The following is a 12,662-nucleotide window of genomic DNA, read 5'->3' as shown; positions in this document are numbered from 1 at the left end:
AGAACTTCTCTCACGTTCTGGAACTGTCTCCCTCCCCGCCCCACCCCCTCGAGTCCACTAATTTCACTCCGCGCCCCACCCTGGCAGTTTATTGTAATGCTGGCAGGTTTTTTAACCCCCCTCCCCCTGGAGCAGCAGGGGATTCCTGCACCCAACGGGGGCTTTGCAGCCCTAACATAAGAGCTGCTTTCACACATTGTTGGATACTGTCCTCTCGGCTCAAGGCAGAAATGCTTGCTCTAGTGCACTGCAAGTGCGTTACTCAGCCCTATGTGAAAGCAGCCCATATTTACACTGGAAGAGGGGGATCTGAATGCCTTCTCCTCTCACCTTGAAGTTCTCAAAGAATCCACCACCTCCATTCTCCATTTTGTCGTCTTCCCCAGAGGCCCAGCCCATCATGCTGCGGCTGCGGACCTGCAGCTCCTCGAACAGGCTCTCCAGAAGGGCGCTGCGGGTGCGCTCCTGCACCAGAAAGGGAAAGCGCATGCGTGTCAAAACATGCAAGCAGGGGCAGAGAAAGGCACAGACAAAAGTAATGGACACAACAATGAGAACGACAACTAGAATTACTCAGTAAAGCTTTTCAGCCACAGGGGATGGTGGGGGAAGGGGGACTGCATGTTTGTTTTAACTACTCCTTCAAACAAAGAAGTCCTTGCCCATCACACATGGGATAGAGAAGGCAAAGAAAGAAGTATTTTTCTCCCTTTCTGATAATACAAGAACTTGTGGGCACTCAATGAAATTGCTGAGCAGTTGGGTTAGAATGGATAAAAGGAAGTACTTCTTCACCCAAAGAGTGATTAACATATGGAATTCACTGCCTCAGGAGGTGGTGGCAGCTTCAAGCACAGACAGCTTCAAGAGGGGATTGGATAAACATATGGAGCAGAGGTCCATCAGTGGCTATTAGCCACAAGGCATAGATGGCACTCTCTGTCTGGGGCAGTGATGCTCTGTACTCTTGGTGTTTGGCGGGGGGGGGGCAATCAGTGGGAGGGCTTCTAGTGTCCCTTCCCCACTGGCAGACCTCCTGAGGACACCTGGTTTTTGGCCACTGTGTGACACAGAGTGTTGGACTGGATGGGCCATTGGCCTGATCCAACATGGCTTCTCTTATGTTCTTAGGTTTTTATGTTCTTATAACAAAAACTAGCATGCCTGGAAGAAGATTTTATCGAATCCCGCTCCTTACATGCTATTTCTGCATGTATGCTGATGGTTTTTTAAAATACAGGCGGGGGAAACATTAAGACATAGAGGCTCTTCTCTACAATTTAAGAAAAACATGATTTCTTGACTGAGTTAACTGGCCCCGTGCTTGAGCAAATCTAAGGTGGATTTACATGTTACAAAGTCCTAATGTGTGTTCCTCTCCCACACAATGGCTGCCACAGTCAAATGTGCTCTGGAAATTCCATACTTGTAACTCTCAGTCGCCAGGCATTTGCAGGCCTGATTCAGATCAAGAGCAAAACCCATCCACATGAAGCAGTGAGAGCACGAAGAAGTAAATTACACATCACATGGCAGCTCCAAGATCTTTTAAACATGTGGATCTGCACTTACTAAGAATAGCAAGCCCCCCCTGCCCCCGCCCACCTTTTAAACCTCCGTACAATAAAAAGCTTCCACTGCTCATTTCCATATATTAAGCTTCTAGTAAAGGGACAGGACATTTTCCTCCAGGCTGTTAGCAACCATATAGGGCTGTTGTGGTTTTTTGTTGTTGCAAGAATAGGACCTGAAAACGTCGAATAAGAATTTTGTTCTGTATTTGTTGTATGCTAAGTCTTCTGTGTTGTCAACGTTATCCTAAAACAGTGAGCGTGTGAGTGTGTGCATGTGGGAGCTGAACCTTCCCTCCCTGGCTAAGGAGGTCTGCTTTGCCTGCCTTCCACCAAACACTGCAAAGAACACGCTGGTGATTGGCAAGGAAGACAAACAGAGCAGATCGCAAATAACCAATCCTACCTCAGTTCCTGCTACTTCGCAATGTGCTTTAAGAAACAAAAGTACTTAGTGCTTATAATCCATTCCAGCTTTCATCAATTTAAAGTTTAAAACTACCATATGCATCAGTAGGAACTGCTGAAAAGGTTGGATCCAGCAGAAAATTTCTACAGGTGGAAGACTGGAAAATATTTCCATCACCAAAGAATGACTTCCTTGCCTCTCCTATGCCGCTGCTGCAAACGTAAATGTTTCTCTTGGGGGACAGGGGATCCAACCCCCCAGACATCAAAGAGTGGGGAATCAACGTTCTGTAGCAGGAGGGAGGAAATCAGCAGAAATCACACACTTCCTCTGCAGAAATGTTCCACTGGATCCAACCCCAAAGTCTGTTACTCAAGAGCTCTAGATAGTTCTACATAAAATGATTTATTCCTCCTGCATTTTATATTCCACCATTTCTTTCCAAGATTATTTCCAGGCTCCCATACAGAACCCAAGAGACATAAATACAGATGCAAATTTAATTTAAAAAACAAACACCTCTAGCTTAGCAAATTTCTCAGCATGGAAGCAACTGTGCTCTGCGTTGATAAGTTTTGCCAAGAGAAATTCACGGAATTCTGTGCCCTGCAGAGAGGAGGAAGAGGAGAAAAACACTCATTTATAGTTTGGATGGTCCTAAGAAACCTATTTTCAGAATCGCTCAGTAATATCCAGAAGCTCCTTTGGTGCCAGAATGGAGTCATGGATATGCTCTTTTGCAAACCAAATGCATACATTCTGCATAGGAACATATTTCCCTCTTCACCCAATGAGTGGTCTTTTATAGTAAACCTGCATGTTCATAACCATCCATTCCCATTAGAGCGAAGGGCCAAGCCACAGGTGACGAATGACACTTGAACGGCAAGTGAGCAGACTCACGTGTATCCCTCCCTGTTCACTTGCCCTCCACGCGATCACGTGATCGAGTGGAGGGCAAGTGGAGCTCGAGTGAACAGGGAGGGGTACACATGAGTCTCAAGTGTCATTCGTCACTTGTGGCTTGGCCCTAAGCCACTGTAAATGCACAAGTCGGGAAAGAGGGATCAATTTGGGAACATCAGATGCAACAAAAAAGTCTTCTGCTGCTGGTGGAAGAGGGCAGCAGAAGGAGACCAGCCAGTCTCTGCAGGTTCCAGAGTTTCGGCGGAGAGGGCCAGGTGGAGTTCCAGTTCACAGCCATGGAATCGCAACGCCCTCCTCCGCCTCCTTCAACAGAATCCTCGCACGTATACACACTGGATATCAAGAAGAGAGCTACTTTTCTTCTACATCAGCTAGCTTTCTACAGGCAAGGAGTGCTTCCGTATAGCAAGACATTCACACACGCCATTCTTCACATGCAATCCCCACGTGATCTTTCTCCATGTGCAGATTGGTCCCTAGCAGAAGGTTACCTGGATGAAGGATGTGGAATAATTTAAGACTGTGAGTCGCACCAAGTGGAATTTAGGCACCTGTGCAAGTTTCAAAGTGGCAACAACTGTGGCAGCAGGAACAGGACACAACTACCTATGAGCAAATGCACAACATGAACAAAACGTTCCGGTTGTAAGGCCAGCACTAAATTTTTCGGCACCCAGGGGCACCACGTCACTGTTGTTCACTGAGGTCTTCTGTGCAGGCACCTGTGGGACTGAGCATGTGCAGGCCCGCCAACGGGAGTGTTTTGCGGCTCTTCCTCCTCTAGGAGAGGGCGTTCTCCTGCCAGAGGGCCTGTGCAGCGATTTCCCAGTGAAAACGCTCATGCTCTGGCGGAGCACACCCCCTGACCCTCAGCTTCTTCTTTGCTGCCCAACTTTCCAACGTGAGAAGTGACGAGTATACAGCGAGGCAGGAGGGAGGGGGTGTGTGCCTGCACAGAAGACCCCAAAGAACAACAGTTACAAGTAAGTGCAACTCTGGGGTCATTGTCGATCTTCTTGTGACATTCCACACTGGGAGTTTAGCAAGCCACTTACCAGGAGGAGGGCTGACTCTTCACTGGAACAACAATTGCAAAACTGCTCAACCCACTGCTGCTTCTTTCCTGTGGAATACATCCAGGGCATAATGCTTCCCGGCCGATGCCCATGTTGTGGCTTTGCCGATCTCGTGTAACAGAACACCTTTCAGAAGTGCTGTCGATGTCACTTGAGACTTGGTGGCATGGGCATGGATCTCCAACGGACAAGGCGCGTCAGTGTTTTCATAACAGAACTTGATGGCCTATATCACCCATCTTGCAATGGTTTCTGAAGATGCCCTCTTCCCTTTTTTAGGTTCTGCACAGCAAGTGAACAGTTGGGTATCTGTTCTAAATCGGGCTGTATGATCTAAGCAGAACAAAACAGCCCTTCTCACATCCAGTGTACGAAGTGCTCTTTCTGCCTCCAAAGCAGGTGACGGGAAGAACACTGGTAGCACACTCTCTCTCGTGTCACGCAGAATTTAGAAACCACTTTAGGATGAAACGCAAGACTTGGTCTGCGAACTACTTTCTCTGGATGTATTTTAAGGAATGGCTGGTCCATCCTCAGAGTCGCTTGCTCGCTCACTCTCCCGGCTGATGTAATTTCCACTAAGAAAGCTCCTTGTAAGACACCATCCTCAAAGGACATTCAAATGGCTTCTTCATCATTTTAGCTAGGACCACTGTGGCACAACCCGAGTGATTGGTGGAAACATGTTACTCAGTCCCCTCAGGAACAGTTTAGACATTTAATGTGAAAATACAGTTTTCCCATCTATTGGGAAGTGGAAGGCTGAAATAGCTGTCATGTGGACTTTAACAGAGGAGTCGGATAAAGCTTCCTTTTTCAAACTCGCAAAGTATCTTAATACTGCAGTCAGGGCACAGGTATAAAGATTAATTCCTTTAGCTCCCACTAGACATGGGCACGAACCACAAAAAACCTGAACCATGCAGTTCGTGGGGTTTCCATGAACCAGGAACCACAAACTCCCATGAACCGGGGCAAGTTCGCGAACCAGTTTGTGGTTCGTGGTTTGTGGAGTTTAAATTCCCCTTTCCGGCTGCTTAGCAGCGGCAGGGAAAAGAGCATTTGATCGTTTAAAGGGACCTTTCCTGCCGCTTGCAAGCGGCAGGGCCCTTTAAACGGCCCAAACCCCACAAACCCCAGCCTCAGACCCCCTCAACCCAGCCCCCAGCCCTACCCACCACCCACCCCAGCCCCACACTTACCTTGTCTTACGGCTCCACTGTTCTTCGCCGCCCTGCGGGCCCGCGGCCTCCTCCCCCGAGGGGTGGGAAGGCTGTTTTCAGCCTCCTCTGCCACTGTGCGCGCCCGCAGAGCGGTGGAGGAGGCCAAAAACGGCCTTCCCGCCCCTCGCAGGAGCGGGAGGACACCATGGCCGTGGAGAACACTGGAGCTGCGAGACAACGTAAGAGTAGGGCTGGGGTTGGGGGGCTGGGGTTTGGGCCATTTAAAGGGCCCTGCTGCATGCAAGTGGCAGGTCCCTTTAAACTATCAGCTGGCAGGCGGCGATGGGGGGATCCCCCCCGTCACTTTGCAGCAGCAGGGAAAGGGGCATTTTCCTTTAATACGAACCAAACGGAACCAGTAGACCAGTTCCGTGGAAGTTTGTGGAAATGAGCTTCCACAAACCACTGGTTCATGACCCACGAACCGGGCTGGTTCATGGGTTTTTTTGGTTTGTATTCTGGTTCGTGCCCATCTCTAGCTTCCACCCAAGTCTCAACCCTAGACAATTTTCTAGTATAAGATAATCTTGTGTTAAGCTTCCTAGCACTGAGTATGACTTCCGCCACCTCATCAGACAGGTTGTGTACTGAAGAATTAGTCATACTGCCAGATTCAGTCTGGGAACTGGTCATGGTACTTGATTCCATTGTAAGACAGGAGACCATGGGAAGCAGACCTTTGACCATCCCCAGCAGTCACTGAAACAACGGCTGCTGCGGCCAGAAAGGTACTATTCCAATACACATGGTCTGTTCTGCTTGTATTTTTCCCATCACATGCAATATCAGTGGGATAGGTAGGCATGCATAAAACTGTTGTCCTGACCACCTGGCCTGGAAGGCATCCCCCAGGGAGGCTGTGTCCTGCCCCCCTCTGCAGCAGAACATGGGAGACTTACTGTTTTCCCTCGCTGAGAAGAGGTCTATGTCTGGAAATCCCTGCCACTGGAAGATCGGCTGTAATACCGATCCAGGATTGAACATTCGTGAGTGGGAGAACCCAGTTTGCTTTGTTTGTCTGCAGTGCTGTTGGAAACTAATATGAGTTTGAAGGGCCTCTCTAGAATGTGCAGTGATTAGCCAATCATCTATATAAGGGTAAATAGAACACTCTTGTGTTCTAAGAAATGCCACCACAGTTGCCACATATTTATTGAATATTCTGGGAGCTGTTGCCAAACCAAAGGGCAAGATTTTGTATTAGTAGATCTTATCTCCCAATGGAAATCACAAGAATTAATTAATTGATTGAATAGCATGCTACAGTAAAGTTGGTTAGTCTTAAAGGTGCTACTGGACTTTTATCTATTTTGCTACTACAGACTAACACAACTAACTCCTCTGGATTAATTGGTTGATTGATTGATTTTATTATATTTATATTCTGCTCTCCCTGCAGAGAAGGCTCAGAGTGGATTACGTCACAATATAACAACAGGTAGCGTCCTTTAGATTAAGGACAGCAAACCAAGAATCAGGGGGTAGTAAGTAGAATCAAGGGAAGGGTTACCATCCTTAACTTGCGCATCCTGATAGACTTATTTCAATCTCTCCAGTCTAAGATGGGTCTGCTGCATTCCCCATCCTCTTTATCTACTAGGAAAATTTTTGAGTAGAATCCTAGTCTAGATTTTGATCCTGGTACTTCTTGTATTGCTCCTTTCCCCATCCGGGCTTGCAACTCCACCACCACTTGTGGTGATGAGTGCATTGCCTTACTAGGAAAACTCAATTTTATAACCGCTCAGAACTACTTCCAACACCCAAATATCTCTCATTTGCAAATGTACTGAGTCTGCGAGGGTATCTCCAAAAATCACCAACGGCACCACAGCCTAGTCAGAATTGCTTCTGACTCTGCAGCACATCTTGGGAGCCAGACGCCGGGTTCCCTTGCCACTGCTCCTGTGGGGTTTTCGTCTCTGGTATCGCCCCTGATTAGTCAGCTGACTCTGAAGATGCTGGTGGCAAGCCTGGCATTGATCCTGCCTTCCTTTCTAGCGCTGCTGCCGCCTGCTAAACGGTCTCGGCTGAATTGCTAAGAGGGAAGAGCACCGGATGATCTGGCTGTCTGATGAGTCTTCCGTTTCTGTGGAAGGTAGTCGGGGGTTTTAGCAGAAAACAAAGTCTGCCCCTCCAAGGGTAGGTCCTCCTCTTCGGTGCTATTGCTGATGCCAGCACTCTAGTTGAGGAATCCGCCACATTCTGGCCATTGTTAATTTGCTACGTTGAAAGTCGGATTTCCTCCTCTTGGATAACTTTCGCAAGTGCTCTCTGATCTTTGTGGGTTATTGTGGGCTCATTGTAAGCAGCCATTTGATTCCGTAGAAATATTTGGTAGGCTCCCAGAATAATGGTGTAATTTGCTATTGTGGTGTTTAAGGCTTATAAAGCATCCGCCTTCCTACTCAGCACGTCCGTCTTTTTGCCCCCTTTATCAGCAGGCACCGAGTGCGGCCCTCGCCTTTGCCTTGCTTGCATTCCCTCAGTAACTAGTAAGAAGGGCGGTGGGCAGGTGAGGAGGAAAGAGCAACTGTCCTCCTCTGCCTTATATGGTCCCTCAGCCTTTTTAGGGGCAGGTGGAACCAAAGTAGTCATCATATCCAGAAGCCCTCCAATCATGGGGAAGGCAATGTGGTTTGGGTTGCCAGAGTATAAGTGCTGCAATATCTTTTCCTTGGGTCTGGTTCATGTCGATATCTAAAGATTTTGCCATCCTCAGCATTTGTTCCACACAGAGGCAGAAATCGTCCACGGGAGAAGCAGACTCCCTGTGCCCAACAGTTTCATCGGGCAAGGGGTTGGAGATGGAAGTAACGCTGGGGCTCCTTTCCATGAATGGCTCTGGCTTGGACTCTGGCAGATGGAATGCCATGGCAGATTTGGGTGTCGAGCGAGGCAGGCATTGGGGCCCCAGAGCCCCATACTCAGACCCGACTGACTCCACGTGACACACATCTCCCCAACCAGTGCCTGATGTTGGAGGCCTCTCTTGTCGGTGCCAGGAAGGACATCCACACAGGCAGCACTCCTGATAACCGTTCTACAAACCCTTGGATGCTTTGGCTCTGGATGGGGTTGCACAATTTGACCTTCCTCAGACGAGTAAATGTGCTTTGAGTGTGGCGAGGGCCTCTGGGGGGGTTTCAACCTCCTCCGCTGTTCCTATTTTGAAGCCAATAACTGGCCTCTGTTTAGGACTTTCCCTCTTTTTCGACGTGTCTTGACTTTGATGTGTGTCTCGACTTCTTCCTAGGAGGTTCTGAGGCGCCGCACGCAGCCTCTCTCAACTCTGAGGATCTCGACCGATCCGCTGATAGATCAGAAGGTGGTGGAGTCGAAGAATGATCTCTCCTGGACGGTTCCAGTGGGTCTCTTGAGGAGAACCTCTGCCAGATTCGAGGGGAGTTTGTCGGATCTGAAGCCGCTGCAGCAGTTGGCCTCAAGGTCAGCTTTGAGGTCAGATCCGCACATTCATTGAGCTCTGCGAGAGTTCCTTGCTGTTGGAGCTGGTCATTGCCAATAATGCCCTCTCCCACAGTACAGCCTTACGTCTAGTAGCTTATTTGGCTCTGGCCTTGGGGATGAAAACCTGGCAGTGCTTGCAGGAGTTCACATGGTGGCTTTCCCCCAGGCAAATGAGGCAGAGTGAGTACCCATCAGTCCTCGTCATTTTTATTGCACACTGGGTGTTTTTTGAACTGGGCTTTATCAGCCATGAGCAAGTTAGAGACTTTGCTTACTGTCTCCTTCTGTCTCTCTGCAGAACGGAATCAGTGACAACGAAGCTCACGAATAGAAAAGCTCTTATTGATGATCCTAACCAGTCGGTGGCAAAGGAGGAACTGAGGGTCAGGTGGTACACAAATCGCTGCACAACTGCTCTGGGAGGAGAGCGCCCTCTCTTGGAGGAGAAAAAGCTGTAAACTCCTCCATTTGGCAGGTCTGCCGGAGCGCAATCCCATGTGCACAAGAAGACCGACAATGAACCATTTTTTCCAGGCCTAGATTACAACGCAGATCAGTTCACTGGAACCTGGTAAACACTACCAGAATACCTCTCTCTCACACACACACAAACCTTTTTGAATATGGCTGGATTTGGGAGAGGGGGTCCAAAGAAAGGGACATCATCACGGGCTGTAACAGAAACCTGCAGGAAAACATAAAATGAGAAAGTGACTCAGGAGTGGTGATAGAAAGAACTTGGATCACGGCAGGGTCTGAAGCCAACACAATCGCCTGCAGCTGGACGAAATGGCCAGCTGTGGAACAAACCACAAAGCCCACGGCTTCCAAGACACGGGAGATATAAACCTGGCATTATGGAGGATTTGCTTTTCTTTTGCTTCCCATTCCACAAGCAACTTTTACAGGAAAACCCCCCAAAACAAAACCTCATTAAAGTGTGTTGAGCCACCATCTAGGACCCAGAGCGGCCGGCTATTCCACCCCAACCTGGCAGCTTCTCCTTCTCCAAGTTTTCTTGCTCTTGCGCCACTAGCTCAGTTCCCCAGTTACATTCACTAGGAAATTCTGGAGACAACTCTTTGCTATATTCCAAACCGATCAGGTCAGCTGCATTTCTCTAGCACCGAGAAATCGGCTCTCTTCTCAGGAAATCCTCTGGAAATGACGGCACGTTTTTCTACACTAGAGAAATGCACAACTCACATCTGCACCCTTAGCGTCCCACTGGATGTTTAAATAGTTCTGAAGTTGAACATACATGCCTGTGTGCAGCCAGGCTGCTTTTAATCCCCTGCGCGATTCCCTGCAGTGCTGGACCCAAGGGGAACCAGCAAGAGACACCACCGCTGTGGTTATCCAGGCTGAACACTGGGGCCCATTTTGTATTTGCACCAATACAGACTCACGTAGCATTCACTGAGATGGGTACCATACCATACATCACCTCCTTCTCAGCAAAATGCACAGGAGGGCAGCCAAGGGCCCTTCCACACTCATGGTTTAAAGTGCTATTTCTGAGCATTTGCCACAATTGCAATGGCTTTGGCTTGGCACCCGCTCATTTCACACTGTCTACAACAGTTTCAATTTGTCGTTCTGTTTTTCATTTCATACCTAATTTAAAACCCTGGTTCAGTCGTGGGCTTTGTGGGCTTAGGAATTCATGTCACTTTTTTAAAAAAAAGTTTGCACATGCGTTGTAACGTTGCGACGTTACCACTTTGTTAGACTAAGACACCCCACCCCTCCCTAAGCACATCAATACTGCATCTCTGTGCGCCTTTTTCACGTTTGAAAGTAGTGTCGAGGGATGTTGAGAACTGATTATCCCCACCCTGCAAATTTTCAGGCCACCACATTGGTCTCATGCAACCACGTGAACTCTGAATGGGTGCAGTACGGTGATGTGGGGTTTTTTTGTGGAGAAAATGTAGGCTCCCCATGCTTGTTGGAACACCATTTTTAAAGGCCATCATTATCATTTTTATTGAGCATTAACAATCAAAAGGGAAATGTGTCCAAATGTTCAAACGATCAAAGAACTGGTTCTTTGCAGAGCCAGAAAGCATATCTACTGGTGACGAATTTCCGTGGCACCTTTCCCCCCACACAGCAGTAACGTAAGAGTGTTGCAAGTTCTTATCTATTGATTAATTTTTTTAAAAAAACTGGCATTGTTTGCATTGTTGTTCTGGAGGTTCTGTGCTCTCACTCAACCCTACATTACAAGAAGTGCTAAATGCCCATGCTTATGTTTAACATTACTTTATGTAATTGCGCATATATTCACAATGCTGCAATGTTACTGTCCTTCATAAAAACGAATTAAAATGTCCTAATCAGCGGTTAGGGTGCTAACAAGGATGGGTGTTATTAGATCCACACAGACTAATTAGCTCAGGGAAAAGGAAATAGGGGTGCAGAGAAGCAAACAGCTCCAATGTGATGCTTAAAAGGGAGAGGAAGCCACGGCAGCAGGATGAAGGGGGGGGCGCAAGGATGGGAGCCAGAAGAGAGGAGGGGCTGAGTGGAGGCCTGGCTGGAGGGCGAGAACCCGGGCCCCTTGCTCACTCCCAGCCTCCCAGCCTCCTTTGCTCTGGGGCCGCAGATTACACCGGTTCACAAACTCATGGGATTTGGCAAAGGCAAGAGGCAGCTGGACAGAGTTGCCGGGGCACAGAGGGCGAGCGTGCACAGGTGCACCCCAGGACCCCAGCCCTGTCCACCTCCCTCCCGCTATGCACTCTGCTTTTCCCGCTCGGGTCAGACCAGGTGGGTGCCCGGCTCCCCACTGCCAGCCAGTCGGCCTGGCCTGGGCAGGGGACGCTTCGATGCACCGCCACCAAACGCTGACATGGTACTGTCCTTTGCAGAAAAAGTGTCTGGGGTGCTGTTGAGGGTGGGTGTGGTTAGATCCTCAGTGACCAATCAATGAACTAGGAAAACGAGAGAGGAGAGAAGAGAAGCAAAAGTGTTCACACTGGCATTAATCGGGCCAGTCACGACTTGGCAGCTGCTTCAAAATTAAATCACAATATGTCTGCAGAAAGAAAAACCAGGGATGCCCCGGACAAAGAACGGCGTTGTGTCCCGTGACTACCTTGCAAGTGTGAAACCCCTGCAAACATGGGATGTGAAACAGGTACTGAAATGATTAAAAGACTCAGTGTGAAAGGGGCCAAGGGCTACAGCATCATTTCTACATATCTTGCTGAGACTAAGAGGCAGAAAAGAATTCCATCCTGGCCCCCTCCTGCAGGGAGTAAAGAGGACCAGCTAGGCAGAGAACCACCACTGAAAATGCTGGCTACAGCTGCTCAGCCAGGGTATCCCCAGGCGGGCCACTCACCATGCAATCAACACAACCGTATGAAAGGAAAGCCAAAGCTGCCCAGGCTGTCTATGGATCCCCACCTTGTAGAGAGTCTCCCCAAGGGGGCTGTGATGGAGCTGCACCACGACGTAAGCATGCAGGAAGTTGGATGCAATCATGTCGGGGACAAAGGGCGTATTTTCGTCTTGGAAAACAATGGCCACAATATCATTCCCAATGTGGCGCTTCCGCTGAAGCTGGAAACAAGAGAACGAGAGAGGGTTACCCTTCCAAACTGCAAACTCCCAGCTCAAAAGTGATTCAATTGCGCAGAGTTTAAAACCCAAACCCTTCCCAAGCTGCTGTTCGATCACCCACCGAATCAGCTGACTGCCTCTTCTTTCCAATCCACTCAGGAATCTCTGGGCAGCACCTCAAGGGCTGCCACCGCTGTACGGAAAGCGTATCCACCATTCTGAGCTCCCCGTTCTCCATAATCCTGCCCCTCCCCAAGGTACCTGCTGGGCATCTCCTTCAGTAAAGGGCAATTTCGTAGAGACATGGAACATGATCTCCTTGCCCCGGAAATTTGTGTAGATGGACTCAGTTCCTGTCTGACCTCTTGTAACATCCAAGCCACCTCGGAAGCTAAGAAGATCAGTCCCCATGCAT

The 12,662-nt window shown here is 48.8% G+C and overlaps 1 protein-coding gene across 1 annotated transcript in view; it reads right to left on the bottom strand.

Annotated features, from left to right (window-relative positions):
- LOC129345401 (rap1 GTPase-activating protein 1-like) overlaps positions 1-12,662 on the bottom strand; it is a 55,610-nt gene that overhangs the window by 26,473 nt on the left and 16,475 nt on the right. The window contains exons 10-14 of the mRNA XM_055002531.1: positions 12,509-12,638; positions 12,092-12,247; positions 9,288-9,359; positions 2,500-2,586; positions 331-465 (exon numbers count right to left, since the gene is read on the bottom strand). Of these exons, the coding sequence (XP_054858506.1) occupies positions 331-465; positions 2,500-2,586; positions 9,288-9,359; positions 12,092-12,247; positions 12,509-12,638 (580 nt within the window). The remainder of the gene's footprint in view (positions 1-330; positions 466-2,499; positions 2,587-9,287; positions 9,360-12,091; positions 12,248-12,508; positions 12,639-12,662) is intronic.

This window comes from Eublepharis macularius, chromosome 18 (assembly GCF_028583425.1).
Source record: "Eublepharis macularius isolate TG4126 chromosome 18, MPM_Emac_v1.0, whole genome shotgun sequence".
Taxonomy (NCBI): domain Eukaryota; kingdom Metazoa; phylum Chordata; class Lepidosauria; order Squamata; family Eublepharidae; genus Eublepharis; species Eublepharis macularius.
The sequence above is the reverse complement of the archived record's forward strand: the minus strand, read 5'-3'. Positions and strand labels throughout refer to the sequence as shown.